The 26259-nt window shown below is 46.5% G+C and overlaps 2 protein-coding genes across 7 annotated transcripts in view; one reads left to right on the top strand and one right to left on the bottom strand.

Moving 5' to 3' along the window:
* The window catches only part of LOC117645446, a 175436-nt gene that overhangs the window by 27764 nt on the left and 121413 nt on the right, over positions 1-26259 (top strand). The window lies entirely within an intron of this gene.
* LOC117645266 (fibrous sheath CABYR-binding protein-like) lies at positions 9337-16948 on the bottom strand. 6 transcript variants are annotated; one of them, XM_034385330.1, is made up of 8 exons: positions 16800-16948; positions 15647-15902; positions 12299-12507; positions 11428-11817; positions 11332-11355; positions 10768-11259; positions 10583-10684; positions 9337-9817 (listed from the first exon to the last, which is right to left on the bottom strand). In XM_034385330.1, the coding sequence occupies exons 1-8, from the start codon at positions 16902-16904 to the stop codon at positions 9635-9637; spliced, it is 1761 nt and encodes a 586-aa protein (XP_034241221.1). In that variant the 5' UTR covers positions 16905-16948; the 3' UTR covers positions 9337-9634. The 6 variants fall into 6 exon arrangements, with proteins under 6 accessions (XP_034241221.1, XP_034241222.1, XP_034241225.1 ...); XM_034385331.1 differs by having other exon boundaries at positions 10768-11355; positions 11428-11559; positions 11632-11817; XM_034385334.1 differs by having other exon boundaries at positions 11332-11415; positions 11632-11817.

Raw genomic sequence — 26259 nt, 5'->3', positions numbered from 1 at the left:
AGCTGCAGCGACTTGAAAATTCGTAAAAATAGGTCAAATTCTGTTTTTGGCCAAAGTGCAAGCGGGCAGTGTTTTTTATTGAACAGGCTCCACGCGGCATGGGTAGCTTTGTTCAGATACCCCTTTTTGACCTTAGTTGAAGATTTAAGGTTCCCCATTTGAACAATGCAATCGATATTGTTCGAACAAGTGTCCTGGATCCACGAAAAACGAAAGCTAGGAACGCCTGCATGGGGTAGGCAACCCAACTGGCTCGCCCGTACGCCGTCCGGTCTTGCCTACTGCACAGGCGCTCGGGCCACTTCGGTCGGCCAGCTATGGCAGTGTCTTTCTCTCTCTCTAACCCCCCCCCCCCCCCCGCGGCCTTTCCGTCCAGGTAAGTCAGGCCGTCGACGGTGTCCGAGACCAAGTCGCGGCTGGCTCTCCGTACACCAACGCAGCACAGGGCTCTGCAGACCGATTCCGAGGGTCGTTTTCGTCGGTCTGTCTCCCCGCCCCTATACGGCAGGGCACACCCCGTGGGTGCGGGAGAGACAGAGCGACGGAAACGACTCTCGGCCGATGACCGCGCCGGGCGTTTCGGGAGACGATCGGGAGAAAATTCGTATAAATAGGTCAAATTTTGTTTTTGGCCAAAGTGCACGCGGGCAGTTTTTTTAGAACAGGCTCCACGCGGCATGGGTAGCTTTGTTCAGATCCCCCTTTTGACCTTAGTTGAAGATTTAAGGTTCCCCATTTGAACAATGCAATCGATATTTTCACGAACAAGTGTCCTGGATCCACGAAAAACGAAAGCTGGGAACGTCTGCAGGGGGTACACTGCGAGAAAAGATCACGGTAAATCCTGTACTGATTACTTCAGACTTCACCATACTTTTTTTAACAGGCAATACCGTCGTTTTTTTACAGGCAATACCGAGCCTTTTTTTCATAGGCAACACCGTACTTTCTTTACAGGGAATCCCGTACTTTTTTGCCCGGCAATCCCGTACTTTTGGTACGTATCAAAAAGGCAGGGTCGACATGACCCCCATCCCGATTGAGCCCCGATGATCTGAGCCCGGTCAGAGCCCCGTTTGAGCCCGACTTGAGCCCTGACACAGTTATCCAACTTGCGATACTTTCAAAAAAAAAACGTGCGATGATATCCGAAATGTGATTCCCACGAATCGTTGCTCCTAAGATGCAATGACTTCTGTATCGCAAAAAATTCTGCTATGAAAATCGGAATTATTGCAAAAAACTGCGATGATGACAACACAAAATCTGGAATCATTGCAGTTTTTTGCAATGATCATTGCAAAATTCTGCGGTACTGTAGCTCATCACCCTTTTAGCAATGATCATCACAGAAAAGTGCGATAAAATTTTGTATTGCGCAGAAAGTGCGGTCTGTATCGCAAGCGGAATAACAGTGTGACTCGAGCCCCGACTGAGCCCCCATGGCCAGAGCCCCCATCTGAGCCCGGTTTGAGCCCCGACCTGAGCTCAGGTCGGGGGCCCATTTGAGCCCCCCGCAACAAAACTTCCATTTTTGAACTTTTTTTGTGGCGATTTTTCGTCATTTTGCAACTTTTTTGGTGCGGGGCTCATGTGGGGGTTAAATGGGGCTCAGATCGGGGCTCTGGCCATCGGGGCTCAGTCGACTCGGATCCGAGGGGTGAATCACTCTGCGTTCTGGTGCACACGAGTACATGAGTACGGGTCAGTACACCTTGCATTTACTCATAAATTTCCATTTAAACACATGTTAAGGCTTTTTTTAGCGTTTTTAACGGCACTCAACGTCAAATCGGTCGAAAAATAGAGAATTTCGCCCTTTTTAAACTTGTGAGTACACTGAGTACGGGCAAATTTGTACACATGAGTACACTAGTGATTCACCCCTCGGCTCAGTCGGGTCTGGAGTCAAAGGGTCGAGTCGGGACTCGGCCGAGGCTCTGTCCGGGGCTCAGGTCACCCGGGGGTCAATTGGGACGGGGCCCATGTCGACCCTGCCATCAAAAACTGCTATCATTTTTTCGGTCGGTTGACCCCCTTTTTCCAAGATCCTGATGAACGCAACTGCTGAAGTCGGACTCCTGGACCCCCTTCCGACCACTCGTTGAAAAGGTCTTGACGAGACCTATCGAGACGAGGGGGTATGCACTCGCGTAATAGTCGGTTCACTCTATCTCTGTAATAGCGTAATAGCCGAAATTGTCAAAATTTTATCAATTTTGGTGTGTTTTAGGCCGATTTTAGCTAAATTTCGATTAATTTTTGGCGTAATAGAGCGTAATAGCGTAATAGTCGGTACACAGGTTCAGAGAGCGCATACCCCCTCGTATCGAGAGGTGCAATAAAATTTTGTAGTCGGTGTACGGAGAGCCAGCCGCGACTTGGTCTCGGACACCGTCGACGGCCTGCCTTACCTGGACGGGATAGCGCGGGGGAAGAGGGAAAAGGGGGGGGGGGGGGGTAGAGAGAGGGAGAGAGAGAAAGACACTGGCCGACCGAAGTGGCCCGAGCGCCTATGCGGTAGGCAAGACCGGTCGGCATACGGGCTAGCCCTGCAGGCGTTCCCAGCTTTCGTTTTTCGTGGATCCAGGACACTTGTTCGAACAATATCGATTGCATTGTTCAAATGGGGAACCTTAAATCTTCAAATAAGGTCAAAAAGGGGTATCTGAACAAAGCTACCCATGCCGCGTGGAACCTGTTTAAAAAAAAAACTGCCCGCGTGCACTATGGCCAAAAACAGAATTTGACCTATTTTTATGAATTTTCAAGCCGCTGCAGCTCCGAAATTAGACCCACACCCAACAATTCCGAGATCGTAGCGTGTTTGGGCATGGTATGGACTACAATTTCCGCTATTTGGTTTGGATTTTCACGATATGGGCATAGGCCGGAAATCTCACTGAAAATTGGTCCAAAAAAACCAATTTTCTGCGATTTTTCGCATTTTTCACCACCTTTACCTAGTCATATCTCAAATCCAAGTACATTTTCTGAATCCTCACAGTTTTCCTTTCAGAAACCGTGCGGGGAATCATCGTAGCTTGAATAGTGACGGAGTTATCGGCCAAAACGTGAAAAAGTGCGAATTTGCTCAAACCACCCAAATGAAGTTTTGACTAAAACTTTGAGGGCGCTTTTCTCAGGAACTACTCGACCGATCTGGCTGAGATTTTGCACAGAATGTTTTTTTGATAAGGTCTACCTACAAAAAAATTTTCATCATGATCCGAAATGGTGACCTACAAAAGTGGCCGATTTGGGATGGAATGCCCCAGATGTTTCCTACGAGCACGTTTATTTAAGAAAAGCAGGACCTTACAACGACCCCCTTGAATTTCGCTGATTTTTTGGTGGTTAGTAGTCCCCCATGGTGGGAGTTCATGGCCAAAATTTCAGACCTCAAAAAAATTTTATCTGGGAGATATTGGGATTTTAAGTTATTTTGGGTATTTTTACACTAATTTTGGGTATTTCTTATATCTCAAGGAATTTTTGTCCGATTGGTTTCAGATTCGGGTTCTAGCTTCAAAATTGAACGGGGAACACGATCGTACCGTCAGATTTGACCTAAAATAATTTTTTCATGGGGAAAACTCACTTTTTCTTTAAAAATTACATAAAAAGTCCCAAATCTTGGGATTTTGCAGTTAAAAGTGCCCGATCTTTGTAAAACTGGTCTTATCTTACGCAGAAAGGTCCGCTGAATCCAAAAATCACAACCTCAGATTTTTCCGACGAACCGTTCCGGAGATATTCCACTTCAAAGTCAGGCATTTTTTTTTCGGCCTAAAAGTTGTGCGATTTTGCTGGGCTTTTCATTCTGAGGCATTGGGCGATGAGTTCCAGTGACGCTGGCCTTGTGCGCCGGCTGGTGTTCCCTAGCGTGCCCTTTTAGCGCCTGCCAGGTAGGCCAAGCCGTACCGCAACACTTGCGTGTCCGTATGGTGGCCTATCTCGCCCCTGACGCAAACCGCTACCGCCACAAAGGCACTCCGCGCCCCGTGCGTTGCTGGCCCAGCCGCTTTCCACTGTGGCAAAAAGCTACGGAAAATTCTGTTAACAGCTTGTGGTAATTCTCCGTAGCCCCCTTGTCAATATTCTTCGTAGGCTCTTACAGTATTTTCCGTAGGACCGTACAGTATTCTCCGTAGGACCTTACAGTGTTCTCCGTTCTTCCAGGTCCTACGGAGAAGACTGTGCGGTCGCACGGAGAATACTGTAAGAGCCTATGGAGAATATTGATAAGAGGGCTACGGAGAATCCTGGCAAAAAAATTAACGGAATTTTCCGAACTTTTTTGCCAAAGTGCCCCCTCCCTGACTCCACTGCCCCTCGTCAGAATCTGGAAATACGATAGGTTAGGTTTACGGCCCCGAAGGCAGGAACTGAAAATTAGTCAAATAAAACACAGATTTCTCCTCAAATTAATCCCCAAACACACCTGAGTCCTCCATGCTGCGGATGACAACCACAGTCGTACAAGAACCGAGTGGTAAAAGAAACACAGCTCCGCGAAGTCATACTCTCTAAATGTCTTACCATGAAATTTGACCTATGTTACTCGTATGTAACAGGGAATTCAGCGCAAGCATAATACGAAGCAATATTCCTTCGTAATACGAATCTCTTTACCTTTTCATTGTAAGATACGAAGAAAAACCACCTTCGTATTATGCTTGCGCCATTTCCTTCGTAATATGGGAAATTTCTTCAAAAGACATTTAGTGTTTAGGCTAAGACAGCGACGCGTGCGTCACAATGTAAACAAAGGGGGTACGGTACGGCTACCGGCAGAATGCAGGCAGGGGTTGATGATGGGAGAGGGAGGGGGAGGTGGTGAAGAGAAGACCGGAAGGACCAGGGGCAGTGGAGTCAGGGAGGGGGAAGCGGCTGGGCCAGCGAACGCACGGAGTGCCTTTGTTTGTGGCGGCAGCGGCTTGCGTCAGGGGCGAGATAGGCCACCAGTCGGACACGCAAGTGTTGCGGTACGTCATCATCATCAAGGGCTGGACCACATATGATCGTATGCCATTTCGGGCCCGACACATGCCCGCCTGCACTGCAAAACGGAACATGGTCGTCCTTACTAAGGTGACACTTTACCTCGGCGGAGCGAACCTCAGCGGCTGCACGCTCCGGCTCGCAGTACACTGTTAAAAAAAATTACTGAAAATTCATAATTTTTTGTAAGAAGTCGATTTACTTACATTCAGTCTGAATTTTCATACCAAAACTTTCATACATCGCGGTCTGAAAGTTTCAGACGACGTTAGTCTGAATTTTCAGATCAACATGTTGTATGAAAAATGATGCCAGTCGGTCTATTTTATCAGACTAAGTTGTACGAAGACGTTGAACAGTCGCACTAAAAAATGCCACTCTGTACAGTAGGACACTAATCGGCGAACTTTTGCCATCGGTTTATCGTAGACGCTCCGCGGATCGTCTCGGCTCAAAAATTAGGTACACGGCAGTAGACTCCTACTTGCAAAGGTAGTGAAGATGCTAGAGGTGACTGCTGAATAGCGAGGGAGAGCGGCCTTAGCCCAACCACGCGCCGACCCGTGGCCATGCGCGAGAGTGAAATTGTATTCTTTGTTATTTAGCTTATACTGCACTTATTAACCTGAATCTTGCTTTGGTGCGCTCATGCCCTTTCAGACAATCACTTGGAATAAGTTTGTAACAAAATATTCGCAATTTCGCCTTCAAGTGGCAATTTTAGCTCCAAAAGATCATCCATGCGACACTAGCGCCACCTAGCGGATAGAGCTATAAGTGTCCATTTCGGAGCTCTGAAACATTCTCTATGCTTTTACGACACTAAACGTAAATATTATTTGAAATACAACAGTAGTATTGATAAAAGTTCTGAGAAAATCGAAAAATGTACAAAGGGGACGGGGTTTTTTCACTCGTTTTCCGATTTCACAAGTATGAATTTAGTTTTCGGACGACAATGTACAAAACTTAATAGCCATCGCTCTAAATATTCAGACTTGCTAGTCTAAATTCAAATTTCAGACAACAGGTCAAACTTTTCAGACAGTTGATCTTAATATTCGTACCATTTTATGAATTTACGATTCAGACCACCAAGTAAGACGAAATCAGTCTGAATTTTCATATTTTTTGGGGGGTTGGGGGCCTATGCTCCCCCGAAGGGGGTCGCATAGACCTCCGCCCCGGAGCAGCCCCTTGAGCACTACCGAGTCCGGTGCCCCCCTGCTTCGTCCCATAGGTCTTGGGAACCAGAAGGGTTGCTCCTTTGTCTTCTTTCTTGCTGTGCCCTTGCAGTCTGTCTTGGTTGCTGGCTTCGCCCTTTCCCCCCTCTCTTCGCGCGACCCTGGGTACGGCTTAGCCTACCTGGAAGGCGCTAAAAGGGCACGCTAGGAAACACCAGCCGGCGCACAAGGCCAGCGTCACTGGAACTCACCGCCCAATGCCTCAGAATGAAAAGCCCAGCAAAATCGCACAACTTATAGGCCGAAAAAAAAAATTGCCTGACTTTGAAGTGGAATATCTCCGGAACGGTTCGTCGGAAAAATCTGGGGTTGTGATTTTTGGATTCAGCGGACCTTTCTGCGTGAGATAAGACCAGTTTCAAAAAGATCGGGCACTTTTAACTGCAAAATCCCAAGATTTGGGACTTTTTATGTAATTTTTAAAGAAAAAGTGAGTTTTCCCCATGAAAAAATTATTTTAAGTCAAATCTGACGGCACGATCGTGTTCCCCGTTCAATTTTGAAGCTAGAACCCGAATCTGAAACCAATCGGACAAAAAGTCCCTGAGATATAAGAAATACCCAAAATTAGTGTAAAAATACCCAAAATAACTTAAAATCCCAATAACTCCCAGATAAAATTTTTTTGAGGTCTGAAATTTTGGCCATGAACTCCCACCATGGGGGACTACTTACCACCAAAAAATCAGCGAAATCCAAGGGGGTCGTTGTAAGGTCCTGCTTTTCTTAAATAAACGTGCTCTACCCTTATTTTTCCAATGAGGGCGATGGTACTGGTATGTTGGCGTGTTTTTCTTTTCGTTTCATCATTAATCAAAGGAAAGCAGCACACAGCGCAAATGCGTTCAACACATTAAAAAACACACTTTTGGAGTTTCGGATATCGATGGGGCCCGATGGGGCGGAGTTATTGGTGGGAGGCGCTTCCCTTGCATGTATATTAAGATGCCCCGATGATAACTTTTCCGCACTCGTCCGCAACACGAAACGCAAGGGGACCAACACCAGAAAAACGTGCCAAATTGATTAGTTTTGGGGATAATCGCTTCTGGTGTGCACCATTCAAAATAAAAAAACATCAGTGCAATTGCTTTTCTTTTCAAATATTTTGTTTTTCTTAGTCACAAAATGGTTTAATGCGGCTTAAAAGTTAAAACTAAGTATTTTGAGCATTTTTTAGTTTTGCACTTTTTGTCAATTCTGTCATTTTTCTTCTAATTTTGCTATTTTTCTCATTATTTAAGCATTATAAATCCAATTCTTATCGGACCACCTTTTCCTTTGAACTGGTCTTTGCCTATTTCCTACAGATGATTCAGTTCAATTCTGGTAGCTTTTGGTCGCACGGGACGCTTGCTAGGACTTATTCCCCCGAAAATCGCATTTTAAACCACTGTGTGCTGTGTGAACTGTTGTCATCTGCAGTCACCTTTCAAATGTTGCCTGTCCATGATGAGGCGTTCCCAAAGCTCCAAGACTGTGTACAGTGTTGGTGCCTCTTGACCACACAAAGCCACTAGAAGTTCAGACAGACGCCAGTCAAGACGACAGTATTGCTTCAGGTTGATAAATAATTAGCTTGAGCATCACGAAAGCTAACGAAGTACGAGACTCGTACTACGAGTGCAAGTATGTTCAAATTGAAAAGGAGGTCGTGGGTCTTTATTTTGGGGCTGACAGATTCAAACCATTTAGCCTATTTGGCTGTGCGATAGCGAAGCCCGTTATTCCAATGTGGTTGAAAAACTTTGTCTGCGTGTGTACACTACTCCTCCTGAACGCACAGTGGGTCAAAATGGCCAAAAGTGCGAAAAAATATTTTATTATTGAAATCGACTCAGTTCGACCCCAAAAGACTACCGTAGGCCGGGGTAATATGAGACAATTTCGGGGTAATATGAGACGCATGATTTTTATCGTAAGAATTATAATGCTCGTGGCATTTGATGACTCATCCCTGTCAAACTTCACGGCGAAAAATTGTACCAACAAAGAGTAATTAATTTTTTACAGCAGTGGCTCTCTTTGTGGCCGAATAGCGAGCTCAGAGTGAATCTTACGTAAACAAAACTCCGTCTCATATTGCCCCGAAATTGACTCATATTACCCCGGCTTACGGTACCAACCAAGTATTTTGAGGTTTGGGCCAAAAATAGCGATGTAGGGGGTCAAAATCGAAAGCTACTATCCCCGCACGCTCCAGACGAGGTCAGATTCGGATTCCTCGCTAAAAATTGGTCCAGAATCACAATGAAAAAAACTTTACTTTTTCAAAAACAAAAAATTGATGAGTCAAAATCGAAAGTTACTATCCCCGCATGCTTTAGAATCGAATTCAGCGTCAAAAAGTAATTCAGAATCACTTGGAAAAAACTTAACTTTTTTGATGCAAAATATTTATTGGTCAAAATTGGTCAAAATCAAAAATTACTATCTCCGCATGCTTTAGGCGAGGTCAGATTCGGATTCCCCGTTATAAAATGATTCGGAATTACTTTTTAACGAGGAATCCGAATTTGACCTCGTCTAAAGCATGCGGGGATAGTAAATTTCGATTTTGACCAATTTTGACCCATAAATATTTTGCATCAAAAAAGTTAAGTTTTTTCCAAGTGATTCCGAATCAGTTTTTAGAGAGGAATCCGAATCTGACCTCGCCTAAAGCATGCGGGGATAGTAATTTTCGATTTTGACTAATTTTTCGATTTTGACAAAATTTATAAGTGAAGGTGAAGGACCTGAAGCTGGTGGAGGGGGACGTTCTAGGTTGGCATTGCTGCAACCTGCGAATAGTCTGATTCCTCGCAGCTCACCCCCACCATCGTTCACCCTTCACTCTCATAAATATATGTGCTGGATAACAAACGCTCTTACTCTAACACCACTGTGTACCCTTTATTCACCTCTCTCCGACTGCAACAGCGTCTATTTATCTACACAGTTCCTTGACATAAGGACCTCACATAAAGTTTCCTGCTGTATCTAACCTTTTTACTTGCTGAGGCGAGAAATAGAGGAGACGTTGAGTTTTTCTCTTCGGTGTTTTGAAGCAAAGGTTAACACGCCTTTCGTAATCAAGCAAGAAATGTTGACAGCTGTGTTTGTCACTTTATTATTGTCTTATAAAACCGCGGTACTGAAACCGGAGCCACTGTTGTGACCATACCTGTAATTCTAGAAATATCATGTATTGTTACGAATGTGAATTTTGTCACATTCGTTTGCACGTGACACATTTGCTTGAACGTGGATCAACATTTCAAAGAATGTGGCATCATATTTTTAACGGGCGTGACAAAATTAACATGAAAACGAAGTCACACTCGTTTAATAAAAGTGATGTTGGCGCTATAAACAATTTGGAGCAGTCAGGTACCAAGTCAAAGTTAAAAGTCTAATCTGTTTACAGCAGCAGCCACAGCTAGGTCGACCTTCTTGAGCTTGCCGTTGATGGTCTCGGAAACTTTGCCCGGTCCGTAGACGAACTTGGCCATGGCGTCGATGTACGTGTTGTAGCTGTGGAAACGAGCAATCCTGTCGACGGCCTTAGCAGCAGTGTCGAATGTATCCTAAACATCAGAAATGCAAAAGGGTAAGTATCAGTCAACGCAGTTCCGAGGGGGCCACCACCCCCGTAGTCCTGTGTACAAATTGGCCGGTATCTCCGATAATCCATGCCGTAATCACGAATTCCTTGACAAAATTCTGTCATTTTTCGACGTTTTTGAGCCATTTTTCAACGTTTCGGAACCACGTTTCCAAAATTTCACGCGTAATCCCTAGTACGTTTCCCGTAATCTTGTGTTCGCCTGAAAAGAGAGTGGTGGCCCCCTCACACAGTTCACGTATAGAGGTGAACAGAAGAAATGGCCGCAAAGCGATTTTTCAACAATTGCAAACCATTTGCACTATCAAGCACCGCCTACTTATAAGAAGTTTTTAGAAATTCCTGCCAGCACGTTACAGTTTCGGGGTCTACGTTTAGTGATAGAATTTTATCTTAAAAGTATCTGCAAGGTACCTTGACCGTCGCAAATTTCTTTTATCTCTGCAAATATCAAGTGACTTCAGTCCAATTAGCTTTATTCCCTTCTGCCTTTTTGAACGTATAGTGTCGCACGACTTTGTACCTCTTTTAGGCCTGCGTATATTTTGGCACGCGATCACACGAATGTTTGTGATTCCGCGCGTTCAAATTGAACGTTCAAGTTCGCAGTTTCAAAATAGTGAGAGAGCGTGTACTATATTGCACCTCTCAATTTAGCGTCTACTACAATAGTACAGAAATTATTGATCGATTTTTGTTGCACATCTCACGGAGGAACATATCTCACCTCAATGACGTCATCCGCCACAGCCTTCGCGAAGGAAGCATATCGTGTGTAATCCGCAAGGATCTCAGCTAAAACGTCAGCAGCGGCATCGAGGGGATCAGCCTACAGGGAACAGAAATAGCCAGTGGGTACCGTTAATGTGAACACTCATGCTGTACGTACAAAAACCCAGGGGTTATTCTTACCGCAGTTGATCGCTTCTTACGGTTGTTCACGGGAGCTTCCGTGGGAGCCTCGGTAGGGGTCTCGGTAGGAGCGTCAGTGGGAGCTTCGGTGGGGGCATCAGTGGGAGCCTGGGTAGGAGCTTCGGTAGGGGCCTCGGTGGGGGCTTCGGTTGGAGCATCGGTGGGAGCCTGGGTAGGGGCTTCAGTGGGAGCCTCGGTCGGAGCCTGGGTAGGTGCTTCAGTGGGAGCCTCAGTCGGAGCCTGAGTAGGGGCTTCAGTGGGAGCATCGGTGGGAGCCTGGGTAGGGGCTTCAGTGGGAGCCTCGGTCGGAGCCTGAGTAGGGGCTTCAGTGGGAGCCTCGGTGGGAGCCTGGGTAGGGGCTTCAGTGGGAGGCTCGGTGGGAGCCTGGGTAGGGGCTTCAGTAGGAGCCTGAGTAGGGGCTTCAGTGGGAGCCTCGGTCGGAGCTTGAGTAGGGGCTTCAGTGGGAGCCTGAGTAGGGGCTTCAGTGGGAGCCTCGGTGGGAGCCTGGGTAGGGGCTTCAGTGGGAGGCTCGGTGGGAGCCTGGGTAGGGGCTTCAGTAGGAGCCTGAGTAGGGGCTTCAGTGGGAGCCTCGGTAGGGGCTTCAGTGGGAGCCTCGGTCGGAGCTTGAGTAGGGGCTTCAGTGGGAGCCTCAGTGGGAGCCTGGGTAGGGGCTTCAGTGGGAGCCTCGGTGGGAGCCTGGGTAGGGGCTTCAGTGGGAGCCTCGGTTGGAGCTTGAGTAGGGGCTTCAGTGGGAGCTTCGGTCGGAGCTTGAGTAGGGGCTTCAGTGGGAGCCTCGGTTGGAGCTTGAGTAGGGGCTTCAGTGGGAGCTTCGGTCGGAGCTTGAGTAGGGGCTTCAGTGGGAGCCTCGGTCGGAGCCACAGTTGTGGCTGCAGCGTTGGCCTGTTGTGCTGCTTCGGCGGCTGCCGAGGCGTTTAGCGCTGCCTGCGCTGCCTGGTCCACCACACTCTTCCAATCCTGAATCTGGTCTGCGAGTCTCGTTACTCTTATCTTGGAAGACACGATGGAGCGATCCAGAATCGAGTTGAACGCCTGTGGGCGGAACAAACGTATCATAAAAGTCATGCGTTTCAAGTTTAGCCGTGTTGTCGCGATGCACACAGTTAGCCTTTTATTGACTTAACGCCAGAAACAGATTACCATAAAGCCTATAAAAATATGTACTATTTCCTTCATCGATACAAACAATTTACTCCAAAAAAAAAATATTTACATTTTTTGTCATTGAGTGCTAACAAAAATGCAGGTAATAAGAGCAAAAGGGAAACGTACTTCGTACTTGTCACTGTTGCTCTTAAAACCAGAGGTACTATCAACAAAATGTCAATACTATGTGCTAAAAGTCAATGGCGAGCCCGACAGTGTACGTTTAGTTCGGGCCGCGATTTTTTTGACGTGAAACGTCCCAACATTGCACTGGGACAAATTTCTTTAAAAAAGTTGTCGGTGACGAGAAAGGCATAGTTTCCGAACTGCTGATAGTTGGCTAAAGAATTGAACAGAGGTGACTTACCGCTGCGGCGGAGGCGCCGAGGCGTCCCATCTTTTGAATTTCGGCGTTCACCTCGAAGCGCGGCAGCGGACGCCTCTTCGCCTTGTTGGCGTGCTGTCGCAGCTCATCGGCGGCGCCCTGGAAGGATCCCTTGATGCTCCAGCCGGCGGCGTTCGTCGCCTGGTGCACTCCGACTAAAACGTTCTTGCCCACGGCACGGACTTGACCGCCTGCAAGGAAACAGAAGCGGAACGATGGCGTAAAATGTATACTGGGCTGGCATTCGTATTAATTGAACTAGTTGGAACTGCAGTTGAAAAATGTATACTGGGCTGACATTCGTATTAATTGAACTAGTTGGAACTGCAGTTGGATCTGGCAACAAAAATGCAGTTGAAGGGCACTTCAAATGCAATTTAAGGGCAGTAAAGAACTGCAGAAAGGAACTGCAGATGAGCCACTGCAGTTTCAAATAGTTTGACTACTGATCCTTTCGCGCGGGAGAGATCGAGCGGAACTTCGAAGGGGGACCACAATTATTGGCTGAGCGATAGCGAAGCCTGTTACTCCATTGGGGTTGAAAAGTTTTTCCTGTCTGTCTGTCCGTCTGTCTGTCTGTGTGTCCGCACTACTCCTCCTGAACGGCTCGGCCGATCTCGGTGAGATTTTGCATACTTTTTAGGCATGTCCTTGGCTCGGCACACGCGAAATTTCACTATCCTAGCTCAACTGGTTCAGTTTTTATAGCCAAAAAACACCTAAAAAACGGCGAAAAATCGAGTTTTCTGCAGGCAGATCACTTCTGTCTTGAAGAAGGGGGGTCTGGGGGCGGAGCCCCCCAGCCCCGACAAGTTAAAAAATTACAAGGGATCTAGAATGAAAAGGGGGTCTGGGCGGCGGAGCTGGGGGGCTCCAAGTTCAAGTTCATGCATCAAGTTAGAAGAAACCGACGATGGACAAGCCATTGCCTGCCGAAGGCAGGCTAGCGCCGCAGGCCAAGGTAGGCACACCAGGCGCGGATTGGAGGAACAGGCAGCGAGACATCGCGAAGCCTGTTACGACAAGACGCGGTCTGGCGTAAACCTACCTTGTAGCTCATGAGCCAATTGAGATGAATCACCACTTCAGGCACTCCTCGCTGGTCCCTATTTAAGAGGCCTCATTGAACCGTTTCCGCGAAAAAGATCTTATCTGGTCATGCCCGCCGAGATCCCAAACGCCGTGAACAAGGCACGTATGGGGCAAAGCGTCGAGACATTGCGCAATGCCTGCAATCACTGGTAGCCAACGAATGTGACGTCATATTCGTTGGAGTGTAAATTTTGTCACGTTCGTTTGAACATGATGTCACATTCGTTTCAACGTGACTTAGCCGACAAAGTAGGGTGTCACACTCTACAAATCGAAGAGTGTACATGGTATGCTCTAACTGGAGCATGCCTGCAAGCACGCTCTAGCTAGCGCATGCCTGCCAGGCATGCACTAACTACACTGTGGCAAAAAGGTACGGAAAATTCTGTTAATTTTTTTGCCAGGATTCTCCGTAGCCCTCTTATCAATATTCTCCGTAGGCTCTTACAGAATTCTCCGTAGGGCCGTACAGTATTCTCTGTTAGTCCGCACAGTCTTCTCCGTAGGACCTGGAAGACTGTATAGTCCTACGGAGATCACTGTAAGGTCCCACGGAGAATACTGTGCTGTCCTACGGAAAATACTGTAAGAGCCTACGGAGAATTTTGATAAGGGGGCTACGGAGAATTACCACAAGCTGTTTACAGAATTTTCCGTAGCTTTTTGCCACAGTGTAGTGCATACATGCCATGTACACGCTAACTGAAGCATGCATCTAGTGCATTAGAGATAGGGAGTTGTCTGCATCAGGAAGCGTGTACATGGCATGTATGCGCTAGTAAGTGCATGCTTGGCAGGCATGCGCTAGTTAGAGCGTGCTTGCAGGCATGCTCCAGTTAGAGCGTACCATGTACACTCTTCGATTTGTAGAGCATTCGTTTGAACGTGTATCAACATTTAAACGAATATGACATCATATTCAAACGAACTTGACAAAAGTCACATCCGAACGAACATGACGTCACATTCGTTGGCTACCAGTGATGACTTAGCAACATTGCACCATCCGTGCGATGCGTCCCAAAATTGCCCTGTGCCAGTGCTGGCTGATGCATTAGAAGGCATTGCACGTGAATTGACGTTGAACCCATTCTCAGTGCGGGAAAACACACAAGAAGTACGAAATAGTCATGGAAAGGTCATGGTAACGTGCTATTGAGACAACATGTAACTCGCTGGATACTGCACACATTTCTCACGAAGTATTCTACAAAAATATTCGTTAAAATTCGTTAACAAGGCGTCTAAAAATACTGCCACAACCGTTCAAGTAGAAGTAGATTAAAGTGCTTGTAACACGTAGTAATACTGGAAAATTTGGTAGAATTCTAGTATAATTAACTTGTGCCAACTAGGATCAATGTAGTTTAATGGCCTACACTGTTTTCAGAGGCAGGTGAAACAGATTCCTATTTCCTAACACCGTTCAGTTTTCTTTGACGCTTCACTTCTCACACTAAGAAAACCTTACTAACTATTCCAGGCCTTACAAAGCAGCTCGTTATAACAAAGCTAGGCGCACACTTCTTTTCAACATGCCTGGCAGGTACACACTTTTTTGGCCCGTCCCGTTCATTTTTTGTAAAAAAAAAAATGACGGGCCTAGTATGATCCCTGCTGTGCGTCCGTCCGTCCGTCCGTCCGTCCGCCCGTCCGTTCGTCCGAGGACTTCCCGTGGTCCGATCTTGACCAAATTTGGTATGCAGCCTTCTTGGGTGACCCTAAGAACCGCCCGGTGGCAGCAAATCCGATCCGAGCCCCGGGGGCGCTGCTGCAGGTGCATCATGGTCTACATGGGGTCGAGGAGGATATCGGCAACGGATGCAGCTAGGAGGGCATGTAGGGGTATTTTTGGAATCGGGGCGACGAGAAAAAAACAATGGTGCCAGTTTCGAACGAATCGGAGAAGTTTGGACCCGGGTTCAAATGCCAGCGGGGTATTTTTTGAACATTCTTAATTCCGTCGGGGTCAAACATAGGTGAAATTCGTACGTTTCTTAATGTACGGGACGGGCCAAAGTTGCCGATGTATATCGCTACTTTTCCTGTTATTGCTGAATGCTTCAGGCACACACTTTATTTGCTCGTATGCATGCATTAGCGACGGCAAGTGTGTGCCTGAGGCATGCACCAAGAAGTGCATGCCTTGGGTTTGACTCTATGTAGTGCGTGCTTGGCACACATTTGAGATTGCAGAGATGCTCAAAATACTTCGTAACGTTTTGAGCGTGGACTTACCAGTAGCATTGACAGCGATGCTCTTTGCGAGTTCAGCCTGTTCCAAAGCATCCTGGCTAGCCAGAGTGGCCCTGTCGGTAGCGTTCTGTGCGGCAGCCAGGTCGCCGATGGCCGCGGCCTGCAGAACGTCCTCAAGGGCCTGCTCGGCCTGGACCTTGGCCTCCACAGCCTGCCGCAGTGCCTCGGCGATGTCGTTGCTAACATCATGTCGAGGATGGGGACTCTCTAGTTGTCGTGGAGGATGGGCAAGAGCCACCTGGGGAGATTCAGAGAGTGTATGTTGTTTACCCCTTGCTTTTGAGTAATTTCGAGACCTGAGACCAATATGGATTTTTTTCTCTCTTGCTTATAACGTTTTTTTGAGCAAACGTAAAATTTACTCTTTTCTGTTTAACTTTGCACAATTTTTATCGTTTTAAAGCTACAATTTTCAATAGGTCATGTAGAAATTGGAAAGTACATTGCAAATGACAAAAAGTCAGGTTTAAGGGACTAAATACACAATGAACAAATTAGTGCATGGCTAAAGATAAAATAGTACATATTACATTTGCACAAATAACTTTTTGGCAAGAGATAAAAAGTCAGTACGTACAAGACAGAGTTGGAGAAAATTTTTGTACGCCGTTATTTCACATTCACGGTCTTTCGACGCTACTTCTCTGCAAACGCAAGTGTGTGCCAGGCATGCACTTGTTGGTGCATGCCTGCAGAGGCACGCACTTGTTGGTGCATGCCTGCAGGCACTCACTTCCTGGTGCATGCCTGGCAGGCACACACTTCCTGATGCATGCCTCAGGCACACACTTGCTTGCATGCATAAGCGACGGTAAGTGTGTGCCTGAGGCATGCATCAGGAAGTGTGTGCCTGCAGGCATGCACCAAGAACTGCATGCCTGGCACACAATGGGTTTGCAGCGTTCACGTTGCGATCTCGGCGTTATTTCAGCGTTTCACGTCATTTCAAGAGAAACGTGCACCAAAATTCAAGTGTTTCCCCCTCGCTCAAAAGCGTAGGCAGAGCGAGGCAGGGAATGAAGAATGGTTTAAATGGAATAGCAGCACAGTAAACGGACATTCTTCTGAAACTTTCGCACCAAGTTTTGTTCGCATGAACACAGGAAAGGGCGCAAGGCTTGTGTCCAAACCTCACCTGCAGCAGGCACAGCACTGCCGCGACGCGGGCAAGGGTCCGGGCCATTTTGCCTCGGGGAAGTCCACTCGGGTGAATGACGACACACCCAAACGGTATCAGCATTATAAGCGCCTTCCAAGTGCGGCGCTGCAATGAGTAGCAAATTTGCTCACCGGTCACGTGGCCGTTTCTCGATAAAACGCGTCGCCTTCACAGTTTACGCAGATGGCAGTCGAATGTCAACACGGCCTGTCAACTCATGCCTGGGAGCCGCTGTGCAACGCAACACACTTGACACCTTGCGGAACATGTGTTCGACAGCCTGCGAAGACTCTGACTCGTCGACTTTCTTTGCAGTAAAAATCATTAGTTTGTAATTTTCGACCCAAGTGTTCGTAACGTGTTTGCATAATTAACTCTTGCAATTGCGTTGATCGCAATATTACGAAATCAGTTAGTAATACAAGGTAGGTGTACGTCACGCCGTATCTTGGCGAAATAGGCCCCGCGATGCTGGGCAAGTTACACAACCTCCAAGCAGGGGGTGGCAATGGCCAAGGAAGCGCGTCGACCCATGCTCGAGCGAGGCACAGCGGTTACGCTCTTCTTCAAGATTATGAAAATTACGCCGGTATTAGCAAAACGCTTTGCACTGATCAAAAAAGAATGAAATTCACATACGGTGTCCAAGCGTTCTTTAAGAGCTCACACAACTCAACTTCTTCATTAAATTTGCCAATGAGTCTCATTTAGATGCTCCCTTTCAGGGAATCTGTCTGCAGCAATATCGATGATTTCCTCAATAATCTGCTTGGCCTTGGGGCAGTCGTTGCCGTTTCATCATGTCCTTGTATTTTTCGGGACTGATCTCTTCTGGGACCTGTTTACGTACACTTTGTTCGCAGTGGGTTTCGAATGACACTGAATCCTTGTGACACATTCAAATACCGGTCCGCTCTCCTTGTGCTTCGCGAGAGTTTGTGTGGTTGTCAGAAGGAGCTCACCGCTGAAACGACCAGATATTGTTTTCCTTTGCCCAGGTTTGTATATCCACTGTAAATGCAAAGGCAATACTTTTAGTACCTTTTTTGGCGATACAATTGAGTATCGCCAAAAAGCGGCCTTACGGAATAGTATTGCCTTAGGGGCAAACCAGGGCCAATAGACCGGCTCAAATTTCCCGAAGGTTCGAAATGTCGATGCGCGGAAACGGAATTCGGTTCCTTTCCGGATTCTAAGACTCTGGGAATTTTTCGGGATTTTTGAGGTCACCGGAAGTGGTCCCGCACGGCAGGGTAAGTTAGGCGCACTGCTTATTGATAGACCAGCAGTAAAGCGGCCTTCATATTCGTTTTACGGGCATATTCCATGAAACAAAAGTTGTCAGAAATGGTCAAATTAATAAAAATAAGTGATGTCTGATTTCGGAAACTCAAAATTTGCAATCTGGGTGCCTACCTGTAAGGGGCAACTGGCGTCTATTTTCGCACTGAGCCCCAAAATAAAGGGTATCAGGACGGAAAACGTTTTGAAAATCGATTTGGCCCTTCTGGTGGTGCTATTTTGAGTGCCTAATCCCCGCCCGGTCTAACGGATTAATTGGAGGCCTTTAATGAGTATTGTCTTGTTTACGTTTGGGGGCGCGGATTGTGGTGAAGTCTGGTTACTTCTCGTTTTACTCGGTGATTTGCGAAGATCCAATCCCTGACACAGCAATAGCGCGGAAACTAGAACCGCGCCAAAGCCATGCGGCGAAGGGCTGGAGCGCGATGATCCGGTGCACTGCGAGGAAAGTCTACATGAGACCGAAGGCAAGACTGTTAGTTTTTAAGAGTTGGTTGGGAAAATAACGTAAGTGTCGTTTCATGTTAAAGCTAGTATAAATCTATTGGTGCCATTCATATAAGAACATTTCTAAACCTGGGAGTGAGGAGCGAGCCCAGAAACAGTCTGCCTCACTTAAATTTGAACTGGCATATACGTAGAGTAACGCGGCAAGCGAGTTTTTACGACGTTTTTGACGAGAAGTGTACGCATGACGAAAAGCTCGTCCTATTCCGAATCTGCTTAGCTAAGTCAACGGTCTACTTAATACGCACTCTTCGGCGTGCACCCACAAGCGCACTCCCACGGGCGTGTAGTACTCAATTTAACACACTTACAGTAGAATGTACTCAGTTGTGCCCGGGGAGTATACTCAAATGAGTGCACGCTCGTGACGATCAATTTATTGGTCACAAAAGGTTCCGAGTAGGATGAATCTCTAAGACTAAAGTAAGCACTTGCGAAATGAGTTTCAACCGGGTCCATGCGAATGTGCGTTGGTGAAGCAAAGTAATCAAATCGCTAACTTTCATCGCACGCACAACATTTCAGTAAAGATCGGTTGGAGGTAGGGAAAAGTAAATCACAATGAAAAAGTTCTTGTTCAGAATAACATTTCAGATTAGACAGGCTAAAGGCCTGTCCATCTGGTGTTCTCTTTTACGTTCTCGTGCTTTTAACCTTCTCGACTGAATCTTCGGAAACTACCGAAAAAGTTAAAGAAAATGAGTTTAGCCACGAAACGGGCGCCCAAACGTAAACAAGACAATACTCATTCAAGGCCTCCAATTAATCCGTTAGACCGGGCGGGGATTAGGCACTCAAAATAGCACCACCAGAAGGGCCAAATCGATTTTCAAAAAGTTTTCCGTCCTGATACACTTCATTTTGGGGCTCAGTGCGAAAATTGGCGCCAGTTGCCCCTTACAGATAGGCACCCAGATTGCAAATTTCGAGTTTTCGAAATCAGACATAACTTATTTTTATTAATTTGACCATTTCTGACAATTTTTGTTTCATGGAATATGCCCGTAAAATGAATATGAAGGCCGCTTTACTGCTGGTCTATCAATAAGCAGTGCGCCTAACTTACCCTGCCGTGCGGGACCACTTCCGGTGACCTCAAAAATCCCAAAAAATTCCTAGAGTCTTAGAATCCGGAAAGGAACCGAATTCCGTTTCCGCGCATCGACATTTCGAACCTTCGGGAAATTTGAGCCGGTCTACAGGGCCAATCAGCAGAGCCCAAAATGGACCATCGACGATTTGGCCCATTTTTGGCTCAAATGTTACCTACCCATAGGTAAACATCAGGGTAAAATTTCAGCCACCTAGGTGTCGTTTCATAGGAGTTATGGGCAATCTTAGTTTTTGACTTTTTTTCTTAAGTGGTTTTTGACCAAATTGCTACATTTTCCAAAAATCCCTCTCAAGTCTACAGTTTTACCCCTAGTTGGCTGAAAACTCTTAATCCAACGTAAAATTGCATGAGGAATTCGATTTCAGGGCCCAAACGGAGCCCTGGGCAGTCTATCATAGAGAAAAACGCCAATTTTGACGAAAAATCACTTTTTTTAAGGTTTTACGTCGGTGCGTTTTAAAGCTACACCCGAATCCAAACTTGGTCAACTCTATGCGGGAAATCGTACCTCATACCACCACCTAAAATAGCACGGCTCGACATTTGGGTGGTATGGGTATGGTTTGGGCGCTGCAGCCTTGGGAACTTTTAAATTATGAAAAACTAGCAAATTCCCCCTTACGTCGAGGTCAACCCTCATGCATTGGCTGTTTCGGGTTCAACTGAGGCCCCGCGGTAATATTTAAGTTAGAAAGGTCCTTCTTACCCCTCACTACCATCACTGACCCTCTGAGAAGCGCACTGAGGTCACTTTTGGGTCCATGGCTGCAGCCAAAATGACAGAATTGATGAAACGCTTGAAGGGTAGGCAACTTATCCTACGCGCCATGCGGGGGGCTGTTCTGGTCTAATAAAACATGTAGTCTAACATCTGCTTCTTTTATTTTGAAGAGGGTAATGATCACAATTTTGACAAATTTGGCAGTTAGATAAAATACTAAGCTAGGAACAAAACTTGGCTCATTATACATTGAACTAATATCGTAAATTGCTGATCATTACACTAAACTAAGAACACAACTTTGTTTAACCCATGGGAACCAGTCCAGACGACCATCCGTGAACACCGTTTCCGGACAAATCCGATTTTCCGATTTTGCCTCACAGAATTGTCACGATCATGAGACACGTTGTTTTGGAACAGCCTCTACGAAAGACGCAAGTTACTTTCGAACGGACCTCGTTCGATGAATTTGGTACGGGAACATGATTCCCGGACGGTCGTCAGAGACATGTCCAGTCCGGCAACACCGTTCCCGTACGTAAAAGCGGCCCAGCAAGCTAAATGAGGGTATTTTCGGAATCAGCGGATCGAGCCCAGGCCATTCGCACACTTTTCGACTTGGTTTGAGCTGTTACAACCAACTCGATTTTGACACGGCCCGATTCTGCTACACGTCAAGAAGGCCGTGTGGAAATCGGATTGGTTGTAACAGCTCAAAACAGGTCAAAAAGTGTGCGAATGGCCTGGGGTCCCTCCGCTGATTCCGAAAATACCCTCATTTAGCTTGCTGGGCCGCTTTTACGTACGGGTGTTCCCGAACTGGACATGTCTCGGAGGACCGTCCGGGTACACGGTTCCCGGACTCAAAAACGGCCATACAAGCTTCAAACTGAGACTTTTTGCGTTTTCTTCCTTATTTTCGGAAAATAAAGTGATTTTGGTACTCATTTTGACTGAGAACCGTGTTTCCGTACTGCGTTCCCGCATCTTATGTCGTTCGGCGTCCACACGGGAACCCCGTACCCGCGTGAATGGGCATGGCCCTCGCGACCGTCCGGGCACGGGGTTCCCAGATTTTTCTTCGGCTGGTTGGTTTTGTTATTGCATGATTCGTGCTTATATCAAGTCGCGAGGTCTGAGAGATGCATGGTTTGGTCAAAGCAGACTCCGGTCCTGAGCAGAAGTTTGCCCAAAACGAGTCCGGTCGTGAACGTGTTAAGCAAAGTTGTGTTCTTAGTTTAGTGTAATGATCAGCAATTTACGATATTAGTTCAATGTATAATGAGCCAAGTTTTGTTCCTAGCTTAGTATTTTATCTAACTGCCAAATTTGTCAAAATTGTGATCATTACCCTCTTCAAAATAAAAGAAGCAGATGTTAGACTACATGTTTTATTAGACCAGAACAGCCCCCCGCATGGCGCGTAGGATAAGTTGCCTACCCTTCAAGCGTTTCATCAATTCTGTCATTTTGGCTGCAGCCATGGACCCAAAAGTGACCTCAGTGCGCTTCTCAGAGGGTCAGTGATGGTAGTGAGGGGTAAGAAGGACCTTTCTAACTTAAATATTACCGCGGGGCCTCAGTTGAACCCGAAACAGCCAATGCATGAGGGTTGACCTCGACGTAAGGGGGAATTTGCTAGTTTTTCATAATTTAAAAGTTCCCAAGGCTGCAGCGCCCAAACCATACCCATACCACCCAAATGTCGAGCCGTGCTATTTTAGGTGGTGGTATGAGGTACGATTTCCCGCATAGAGTTGACCAAGTTTGGATTCGGGTGTAGCTTTAAAACGCACCGACGTAAAACCTTAAAAAAAGTGATTTTTCGTCAAAATTGGCGTTTTTCTCTATGATAGACTGCCCAGGGCTCCGTTTGGGCCCTGAAATCGAATTCCTCATGCAATTTTACGTTGGATTAAGAGTTTTCAGCCAACTAGGGGTAAAACTGTAGACTTGAGAGGGATTTTTGGAAAATGTAGCAATTTGGTCAAAAACCACTTAAGAAAAAAAGTCAAAAACTAAGATTGCCCATAACTCCTATGAAACGACACCTAGGTGGCTGAAATTTTACCCTGATGTTTACCTATGGGTAGGTAACATTTGAGCCAAAAATGGGCCAAATCGTCGATGGTCCATTTTGGGCTCTGCTGATTGGCCCTGGTTTGCCCCCTTAAGAACGGCGATACACAAAAGTATCGCCGAAATTTGGCGATACTTTGGAGTACTGCCACGATTTGGCACTAAATGTTGAACAAATCAAGGGGACGAGTTCTTAGTTTAATGCCGTGGTTTTGGCGATACCCAAAAGTATCGCCAAATTTTGGCGATACTTCTGTGCATCGCCGTTCTGAAGGCAATACTTTTCCGTAAGGCCGTTTATTGGCAATACTCAATTGTATCGCCGAAAAATGTACTTAAGTATCGCCTTCGCATTTGCGGCATAGAGTTTTGAAAGGGGCTCACCATTTAAATCAACAAGGAAGTGTCAGTATCAAACCTTGGGTGTGTTTTTAAGTTTTCTGTACTGACAACACAGTTTGTACTCCCTCACACACTGATGAGTAAAGTAAACGAAATTAGACAAAGGAAAAAAGAGTCATTCGGTCGGAAAGCAAGTACTCCCCACCACTTCCCCGTTTGTTGGCCCCCAGGCGAGGGGTTTGTTGGCCCCCAGACGAGAGGGGACATGCGGGGAACGGTGGGGAAGTGGTGAGGGGAACCCACTATCCGACCCAATGGCCTTGTGTAGGCCAATTATTGGCACTGGAAAGAGCAATGCAGAGAGAACATAACAAAAATGAAATAATAACAACTAAGCCATCAAAAAATAACGTAAAACTCGGCTTCAGCAGAATTGTAAAGATGCGGGTTAACAAGAAAACAGTCCGCGAGGGGGTAAACACTCCAGTGAACCTTGTACAGACTACTCCCTATAACGGGGTATTACACTTGTATTACGCATGTATTACGCCTCAATTTCATTGAAAAATGACATTTTTTGATACTTTTGGTCCCAAAATGTATTACTATTACGCGTATTACGGCGTAATACCAGACTTTTGTGTACAGGGTATTACGCAAGTGTTTACCCCCTCGACAGTCCGAGTTTCATGAGAATACATGCACAGTATGTTGTGCGCGGAAACGGGGAGGAAGAACAAGACAAGCGCTGAGTACTGAATGAGAGGTTTAGCCTATTGAAGAAGAACACAAATATATATAAACTAGGTAGGAAGGAGGAGGGGGGCGGTGCATGCTTATCTGCCTTAGACACTTGTTTACTCTTTCTATTGCGTTCTTTATTTTGATCGTTAAGGCAACACAAGATAACCACAAGGTAAACATAAACTTTGTTTCTAACCTTTATCACTACACAACCGTATTATTTATTTATTACTGGCAGTCTTAATTTGAACTTAAATAACTCTATTTTTAATACAGCCTTTATTTTGACTTGAACTTATAAACTTATCAGTCTCTGTAACTGATCCAGGAAGCGGAAGAAGGGGATAACTCAATTTTGGCCATTTTTCAGGAGAAACAAAAAACTGTTAGCAGGGAAAATTAAAACAAAACTAATGAATGTTGCAGATAATAATAATTTCAAAAAGCATTAGTAAAATTTTGGAAAAAAAATGAAAAGTGTAAGGTCACTCCGTAGAGGATTTCTGCGACTTATCACTTTCCGTTGAAATGGAAAACACAGTCAGCTCACCTTATATTTCCTAAACAAAGAGGAATTTTGAGACAAGTCAAGTGGAACAATAGTCTGCATAAAGTGTAAGTTGCTCTGGTGTATTTTTTTTGGACTTAGCTCTTTTTTCCAAATTGAAATTTAAAATTAAGGGGGGGTTAAGTTGAGTTGATTCTTTTTACACTAGATGCATAAAAACACAAGTTGAGTTATATCCTTTTGCCAATTTGTCAAACGGACTCATGTAGACTAAGGTTGAGTTATCTCCATTTTCCAATGAAATTTAGACTGTCAAAGGGGTTAAGTTGAGTTATACCCTTTTTCCATGTGGATTTTCTCCTAAACTGCTTGGAATTCAGTCAAATAATTTGGTGTAATGACGTAAACCATTCTAAGGCACAATAATAAAATAAAAACTCAATTTGGGGATAAGTCAAGTTATTCCCTTCTTCCGCTTCCTGGATCAACTTGCAGGAAGAACCATTCGCCTTCCCCTACGACTACTAACATTTCCACCACCATCCTGGGCTGCTTTCCTGTGCCTTCGGGCTCTTCTTGGCCTCGGGGATGCTGCTCCAGGTTTGCATTGAGTTCTCCTTCATCAAATCTCGGTGGAGTCTCCAGCTGACGCTGAGGAGTCCTTGGCTGGGCCTGTAGGACATTAGAAGTTTTGTTTGTGTTAAATTCGTGTGCCTACCAACTTTTTTTTGCTATCCCAAAATCAACATACATTTTCGTTGCCACAACAAATTCTTTTTTTTCGTGTTTTTTGTGTTTTTGAGGGTGCTGATGACGAAAATAACAACACTTTTGACCCCAGACTAAGGTTCAATTCCCGTTAGGATTAAACATAGGCGAAATTAGCACATCTCTAAACGTACGGGACGGGCCAAAGTTGCCGATGTGTACACGGTGAAACCGATGTCTGGAAATTTCCAGATATTTTTTGCCATTTCCAGACATTGTCTGGAAATGGCCGTTTTTTTCCAGATATTGTCTGGAAATGTCTACTTTTTCCAGATAATATCTGGAAATGGTCAAATCCCAGATAAATATCTGAAAAAAAAACGGCATTTCCAGATAATATCTGGAAATAAAATTTTCCAGATAATATCTGGAAATTTCCCAGATAATGTCTGGAAACAAAGGCCTTGACGCCGAGGTCCACGGATTTGCGACCTGGGGGTCCCCGATGGTGTCCCCGAGGTCCCCAGGACACGGGAAGTCCAACGCCGAGGTCGCCGACGCTCTAGGACAAGCGGTTCCGGAGATACGAGGACGTACCACAAGGAGTCCGTCAAAGCAATTTTTTAGTCGGAGGCCAAAATCATCATCGGCCTCTGGCTGCGTTCCACTTGGGTGTCCGGGACTTTTGACTTCAGCATCGTGTTAAGGTAGTGCTAAGTGCTAGACTACCAGGAACCCGTCAGCGGTCGTCGTCGGACCTTCTTCGGTGCGTCCAGGATGCCGACGAACGTGGGTGCTGTGCCGCCACACGGTTCAACACCGTTGTCGCCACCACCCAGGTGGTCCCCGATGGCGTCCTCAAGGTTCCCAGGACACGGGGAGTCCAACGCCGAGGTCGCTGACGCTCTAGGACAAGCGGTTCCGGTTCGATACGAGGACGTACCACAAGGAGTCCGTCAAAGCAACTTTTTAGTTGGAGGCCAAAATCATCATCGGCCTCTGGCTGCCTTCCACTTGGGTGTCCGGGACTTTTGACTTCAGCATCGTGTTAAGGTAGTGCTTACTACCAGGAACCCGTCAGGGGTCGCCGTCGGCCCATCGGTGCGCCCAGGATGCCGACGAACGTATAGCACGCCGAAGCGCCATGGCGTGCCGGGTGCCTAAACGATCGTCGCCACCGCCGCGGCCGCTGCCGCCGGGTCCTCCGCACCAACCGCGAGCTTGGACGACGGAGGCCGACGCCGTTGGCACCGACGCCGCCGACGTGTACGTCGACGCCACCACATTGGCCTCTGGCATTGGCCTCTGGGTGCGCGGCCGTTCGAGCACACGGCGGCGGCGGCGGCCGTCAGGGCACTCCGCGTCGGTGCCGACGGCGTCGTCTCTGGCCGTCCAAGCACACGGTGGC

Source organism: Thrips palmi, unplaced genomic scaffold (assembly GCF_012932325.1).
Source record: "Thrips palmi isolate BJ-2018 unplaced genomic scaffold, TpBJ-2018v1 HiC_scaffold_18, whole genome shotgun sequence".
NCBI lineage: Eukaryota > Metazoa > Arthropoda > Insecta > Thysanoptera > Thripidae > Thrips > Thrips palmi.
The sequence above is the reverse complement of the archived record's forward strand: the minus strand, read 5'-3'. Positions and strand labels throughout refer to the sequence as shown.